The following is a 7,189-nucleotide window of genomic DNA, read 5'->3' on the forward strand; positions in this document are numbered from 1 at the left end:
CACTAAAATTGACATAATTTAGGATATATAACTTGGATTATCGTTTCGGACAACATATCTTGGACAATTTTTTTTTTTACCAAAATTTATTTGAAATTTTCATGAATTGCCCTTTCTAACAACTTCTTAAAATAAAAACCTAGAAAATCTCTCCCAATATAGTTGGTAAACCACAAACAAAGCTTGCGTTTTTTTGGTTGAATCTAATCGAATTGCCCAAAAGATGCATGCTTTGTTAATAGCTACCAGTCATTTTACATCTCCTTCAACACATACCATAAATCCGAAAACACAAAATATTATCGTTGTTTGTGTAAGATTTAGGGAAAAGAAATCGGTTGATGTATTTGTTTTAGGGATTATGTGATGATGAAGAGATAAGTATTTTGTATTTGAATTCGATAGTATTTTTGTGACAAATGTTTGTGAATAATGGAAAAGTAACATTGGCGACAGAAAAAGTAAAATACATCAATTCTTAATTCTTGACTCTATATAATGCTATTTAATATAATTTCCTATAAATTTGATGAAAAGAGATTTGAAAAATACAAGTAACGGAGATACAAAATTAAGTATTGCATTATTTATATCTTTGGTATCTTTTGGGATAAAAAATTATCAAAATATATATTTATTTATTTGATCCCAAAGTGTAACAAAACTGATAGACCATTAGAACCTTTTTAGTGGAAATCTATCAAATTTATAAAATTTTGATTTATCTAATATAGTTATAGGTTTGATTATTATTGTCTAATTTTATTTATCTAATAAATATGAATGAAGTTTTGGGTTATCAAATATATATATATATATTTAAAATTAAAAAAAAAAACGAAAAACAAAGAGTTTCAGAGACCAGGGTTTTTTCTAAAAAATTTTCAAGGCTTTGTTAGAGTTTTAGATAATTAAGCCAAATTACAAGGACTACAAAATTTACCCTGCTTGCACTGATCACATCCCTTACCAACCCTGCCAACCCCACGGCAAAAGAACATATATTTCGTGAAAGTCTGTAATGCTTTAATTCGCATTTCGCTTGGAGGGACCCTTGAGAGCACTTTCCTTCAAGTTCCACCAAACCAAACACAAACTATAGCAACGGCAACACACAGCAGATCGTCAGTTACGAGAAATAGCAGAAACAGATCTACGCTTACACCATCAACTACTTTTTCTACATTATTTGATCTCGGTTAACGGTCGAAGTGGTAATAATCTTTTTCTTATTATAATTTCTTTTTTTTTTTTTTCCTTTTCGTTTCAGTTTTATGTTTATGCAGTCATGGTTAGCAGCTTTTTTGTTCTGTTTCTGTTTGTTTGGTTCGTGACAAAACTTTGCAAATCGAAATGAAATTGAATGTTATTTCTGGGGTTGGCCTTTTTCGGGGCCTAGAGTGAATGTAACTATCTTTTTTGAGTCCCATTTTTATTTCTTTTCCTTGGCTTTCTCAGCTGCCGAAGAGGGGTATGTGTGTTTTTGTAGATAATAGCATTACTCATAGATTTAGAACGACTGTGAATTATGAGTGAGTTGTTAATTGACCACCAAATATATATTGCTTTTAGTTCTATGATTTATGTTAAAGTTTAGCTGTTAATTGTTGGTTTTTTTTTTAAAATTGTTTCTGCTATATTTGACATTGTGTTTTAGTTTATACAGACAGTAAATTTAATTATGACTTGTTTTTTATTGGATAGTGTGCATTCAATCATTTGCATTTAGAAGATTTCATTTTCATTTTCATTTTTTTCATTTATTGGAAGCAGATATTTTTATGGAAGGATTGGTGAATTCACGTATTAGCCCAATTCGTCCTCAATATAGGCCACAACACTGTCTTTCCACTTCTACATTTTCATTGCAATTGACTAAGAATTCGAATGGAAGTCGAATTTCTATTATGAATCATCCTAAATCGTTCACTTCAGTTGCTGCTTCGATTCAACCTGTAGAAGCCTCAACATTGAATCGCTTCAATAACACAATGCCTTCCCAAGGTTATGATAAGTTCCTTGTGTAATATATTCTATACATCCAATTGTTTGATATTTCAGTTTGAGTACAACGAAAAAGAATATCATTCTTTTGGAATATAATATAGTAATGTTCAAAGAATTTATACAACCTGATTGGTGCACCCAGAAGCTTAGCATTCTATATCATGTTACAGGTTTTTAGTTCCTTAATTAAAATAATTAAGTGTGTTGTGGTGGTTGATGTCCTATGATAGTGTTACTTTTGTTGAAGTTGCTTTGTTAAATTTATAGATGCTCTTGAGCTGTGGAGAAAGGCTGAAGCGGTGTGCTTTGATGTGGATAGCACGGTATGCCTAGATGAGGGCATTGATGAACTTGCAGAATTTTGTGGAGCAGGAAAGGCTGTTGCAGAATGGACTGCAAGGTTGGGTGTTCCTTTTTTTTTTTTCTGTTAGAAATGATTGATAACTGATTCATACTAACTTCAATTTTGGAATTTGCAGGGCAATGGGTGGTTCTGTTCCTTTTGAGGAGGCATTAGCTGCCAGACTCTCTTTGTTCAAACCTTCATTATCCCAAGTTCAGGATTTTCTTCATAAGAGGCCCCCAAAGTGTGTTTACTTCTGCTTAACCTCGTTAATGCCATTTTTTTTCTTTTTTGGTGGATTGGAGCCCAGTGAATGTCACCGTGGTTGTAGTCCTGCCCTTGAGAGATTGCCACTTGTGTCTTCCCCTTTGCTGCCATTTGTTAATCCCACTTTTCTGCTTTGTAAAGGCTTCTGCTTTTCCAATTGTTTTCCTTGCCTTTGCTTTTTCTTCTCATGGAAACATAGATGTGAGTCATAACATATTGCATCATGAAAAGATTACCGTCCTGTGGCATAGAGTTAATTTTTTCTTTTTTCAGTTCTTGCAACATAACGCATTCTGCATTAGGATGTGTAATTCATCTTCTTTTTTTAACTCCACAATTACATTTTTCACTTATACTTCTATGTTGCCAATTTGAAATTGTCTGCTGGATTATGCATTGCTTTATGCTTGAATTCTCAAAAAGATATCATCAGGAATTTTATGCGACAGAGGACTGTTTTCTTTTCCCTCTAACAGAGATATATTCCTGACAATATCTAATTCTTATATTATAAATGAATTGCTGGGTACTAAGAATGCTTCTGTGGCACATTCATCGTATATTTTTTTTATTATCAAATTCTTTGAGGCTGGTTGTTGTTGTGATTCTTTGTTAGACTAACTGATGGCAGTGCTTTTGTTTCATTTTAATACCTTGGTCAGATTAATTGACTATATTACAAGTAATTATAAAAGAAATAGTCCTTAAGCTGTTGTTTCAACTAATACCAATCTTTTTACAACCAGCAGTTTACTTCTTTTTTCAGCAAGACCCTTGTTATTTCAAGATATAGTGTATGAAGCCAATATTTTGAGAGAACTCAAACTAGTATAACTTAGTGTTACCATCTTTCTTCATTTATATTGGCCCTGCTTTTTCATTCAGTTGGTACATTATAAAATGGTTAAGTATTATCAGTAAATTTATCATGTAATAGTTATTACAATCCTGTCATAAGGCATTATGAGGTGGTTTGGCTGAATTTTTTTAGTAAAATTTTCAGTTTCATCCATTCTTCTATTTTTTTTGTATATATTGGTCATTTACTATGTCATTCAAACCCTATGTTTCACAGCTTAAAAGAGTAATGGCTGATTTTATGACTAGTACCATAAGTTTGCTTAATAATGCTGTCTCAACATTCATTGAATACTGAATTATTTTTAAAAGGAACCAGGAAATCAATGAAGCATACTATAATATATATCTTCCACCAAATTAGTATGGTATTTGGTTATCTTTTTACTTTGACGATACATGATTTTGTGGTTCTTGTTACAATTACTTATTTTATCATGTTTTTTCCTTTTCTCTTTTTGGCAACATGATGAATGATAGTATTTTCATGAATGTTGATGCTATATATTTTCTTTTTCAATGTTTAGACTTTCTCCTGGCATAGATGAGTTGGTCAAGAAGCTGGAGGCTAATAACATCAATGTTTATCTGGTCTCTGGAGGCTTCCGTCAAATGATCAATGTAAGATACTAATAATAGACTTTTGTCGAACATTCATCAGAATTTTTGTTTTTTTTGCAGTTAACACTTCCTATACAACTTTTATTCACAATGAAGTTAGAGAAAAAGTGGTTGTCATAATTTTTAATACAACAAAACTATGTGTACACATTTTTTATGCATAACTTAGGTATACAGATGATGTGTTATTATGTGATTGGATGATTTTGAATTAAAGATAAAGTAAAATCTAATCACATGATGACACATCATCTGTGTATCCAAATTATGTACCAAAAGTGTGTACACATAGCATTGCCCTTATGAGAATAGTGTAATCCAGGTAACATGCTAAAGATTTCAAGTAGGGAAGCTCTAAATTTGAGAAAACTGCTTTTCAAAATTTTGAAATCTTGAATTGCAATCTTCTAAAATAGGCACGGTAAAGAAAGGAACACAAGCTATGTTTTGTATAGGTGGACCTCTTATATAGCATATACTCTCTGTTGACAAGGGCCATAAATTAGACAGCACTGCTGTCATTGTAATTTTCCTTTTTACTTTTGTCTCAGTATGTGTCTGAGCTTTCAGCACCTGACTAATTGATGACTTATTGAATAGATTCTTACTTGAGTATTTTTCTTTGAAGCCTGTTGCATCAATCCTTGGAATTCCGCCTGAAAATATTTTTGCTAATCAGCTACTTTTCAAGAGTTCCGGAGAATTTCTCGGCTTTGATGCCAATGAGCCTACTTCAAGGAGTGGGGGAAAAGCTGTTGCGGTACAACAAATAAGAAAGGTCAGCCTCATAGCTGCGCTGTTTATGGTTGGTTGCTGTTCCTGCAAAGTTAATAATATTTTTTTCTTTCAGGCTTATGGATACAAGGCACTCATCATGATTGGAGATGGTGCTACTGATCTTGAGGTTAGCAAATTCATCTGAACTTCTTAAATGTGAACTTAAAAATCAAAATTGTTGGGGATGTTGCTATCTCAGAGTTGATAGTTATTCGGTTTCTTTTTTTCCCTTTTTTCTTTTTTTCGTGTTTCGTTTTGCTTACACTATGGATTGATTTTCATATTACTGTTTCTGAAACTATGGTATAAATGGAGCACTTCGGTGTGTTAAAACTGAGTGTGGTGAAAGAAACACAGTAATTTTCATGGTACTATTTTCTGCATACTCTAGCATGGAGTTTTGCCCCTCTCTAATTTCACGATCTTTTTTATATTTTAGGCTCGTCAACCAGGAGGCGCTGACATATTTATTTGTTATGCGGGTGTACAACTTCGTGAGGCTGTAGCTGCAAAAGCTGATTGGCTGGTGTTCAACTTCAAAGATTTGATAAATTGTCTTCTCTGAAATAATGTTAAATATATACTGTATAATCTCATAATAAGGCCATAGCGGCTCCTGCATTAGTAGTATTCTTTCTGTTCTCACTGGAGATGTGTATAAATTCAAATTGAAATATGAATGAAGAGTGACCAACGAATATTCTAATTATCCATTAAATACGAAATGAATGCTTCTCTCATTAACAATTTTCCTTTTCCTTTGGGTCGTTTCCAATTTTATGCTCATACTGTGATAAATATGGAGAATGCCAAAAATAGTTTGATTTTTAGAATAAGTTCTCATTTTGATGGTTTAAATTCTGAGAATATATCAATATGATAAACTCACTGATTTTATGAATTTTATTTGGCAGTTTTTGCTATTTAAAGTATGTCAAAAATGACAGAGAGATTAAGTTTAACAATTAAATAAAATTTGATGAAACAGCAAGTTTTTTCCTTTCAAATTTATAAAATCTATTTTCTCATTTATCTATCAAAATTAAACTTTTTTTTTAATTAGAATTGATGGTTTATGTCATTAGGTCGTGTTCATATCATATTAGTTTAAGTTCCACGTTTGAGAATTTCCATACTAAGCCAATTCAAATTAAAATTAGATAAAAAAATTTCAACTTTAATATATTGTAAATTAACTTCATATTATCTATTGTTTTTACTCTTCTGAGTGTTTTAATATTTTTAATTTTTTTAACCAAATTATCCTAATGTAATATTAATAAAACACAATATAACATGTTGTATCAAAAGCATCAAAACATGTCAATAATCTTATTAACAAAATTACATTTTCACTATAGAATAATAAAATAGAATACTTAAATAAAAATTAAGAATAATAGAAATAATTATAATTATATAAAAATATAACTATATATAATTTATAAAAATTTTAACTGCTATTGATAGTTGCCCTTCGACTTTTATTTTTTTATCCCAAACAAATTTCACTAAATAACAATTATACAAATATTCGGGTTAGTTCGGATTAGTTTAGATTACTTTTACATCAACCTTAACACCATTCGATTTAGTTTTGAATTATGTCAAATTGACTCAAAATAAGTTTTATGTAAAAAACTCAATTCTAACCTTATTTTTTTACGTCATACCATATCAGATTAACGAATCGTATTGAAAATTATTAGCTCTAGTTTTAATAATTAAATAATACTTTTATATTTTTACATAATATATAATAAGGTTAATATTATTAGCAATTCTACAAGTAAAAACAAATTATATTTTCACCATAACTAGTTCATATATGTTTTTTTATCCTATCTTTTTTATTCTATCTTTTGTTATCCTTTATTCCTTCTTGCCCTCAAGAAAACAACCAAGAGAACCAATAGATTTGAAAGGAATATTTTTTCAGATATGAGATGTGAGTTGGAGGAGACCCCACAACACAGTGGCTCATCAGTGCACCAAACAAAAGCAAATGGTGCCATAGAAGAACCATCGAATTGGAAAGAAGAACTTCACTGCTGAACATTATAGTTGCTTGGTAGCCATTTAGGCGTGCCCAAGAATTAAAGTTTGTATTTAGGGAAATTTTAAAGTAACGATTGTTTGGTTTTGAGGTTGTTTTATGACTTGAATCAAATTAACAAAAATATAAAGAAAGACTAGCAACCCTTTCTTTGTTAAAAAGTATGTCACAAACAAGATAAAACTAGTTTTGATTAGTCACAATCTAAGACAAGAGGAAAGAGTGATAAGAGTCAATTATTAATTTGCCACTAAACAAAC

At 30.8% G+C, this 7,189-nt stretch overlaps 1 protein-coding gene across 1 annotated transcript; it reads left to right on the top strand.

Annotated features, from left to right (window-relative positions):
- Positions 1-996: 996 nt before the first annotated feature.
- LOC123196583 (phosphoserine phosphatase, chloroplastic-like) lies at positions 997-5,620 on the top strand. Its single transcript, XM_044610637.1, has 8 exons — positions 997-1,214; positions 1,774-2,004; positions 2,275-2,407; positions 2,487-2,594; positions 4,003-4,096; positions 4,725-4,874; positions 4,947-5,000; positions 5,313-5,620. The coding sequence occupies exons 2-8, from the start codon at positions 1,782-1,784 to the stop codon at positions 5,436-5,438; spliced, it is 888 nt and encodes a 295-aa protein (XP_044466572.1). The 5' UTR covers positions 997-1,214; positions 1,774-1,781; the 3' UTR covers positions 5,439-5,620.
- The last annotated feature ends 1,569 nt before the right edge of the window (positions 5,621-7,189 follow it).

Source organism: Mangifera indica, chromosome 14 (genome assembly GCF_011075055.1).
Source record: "Mangifera indica cultivar Alphonso chromosome 14, CATAS_Mindica_2.1, whole genome shotgun sequence".
Taxonomy (NCBI): Eukaryota; Viridiplantae; Streptophyta; class Magnoliopsida; order Sapindales; family Anacardiaceae; genus Mangifera; species Mangifera indica.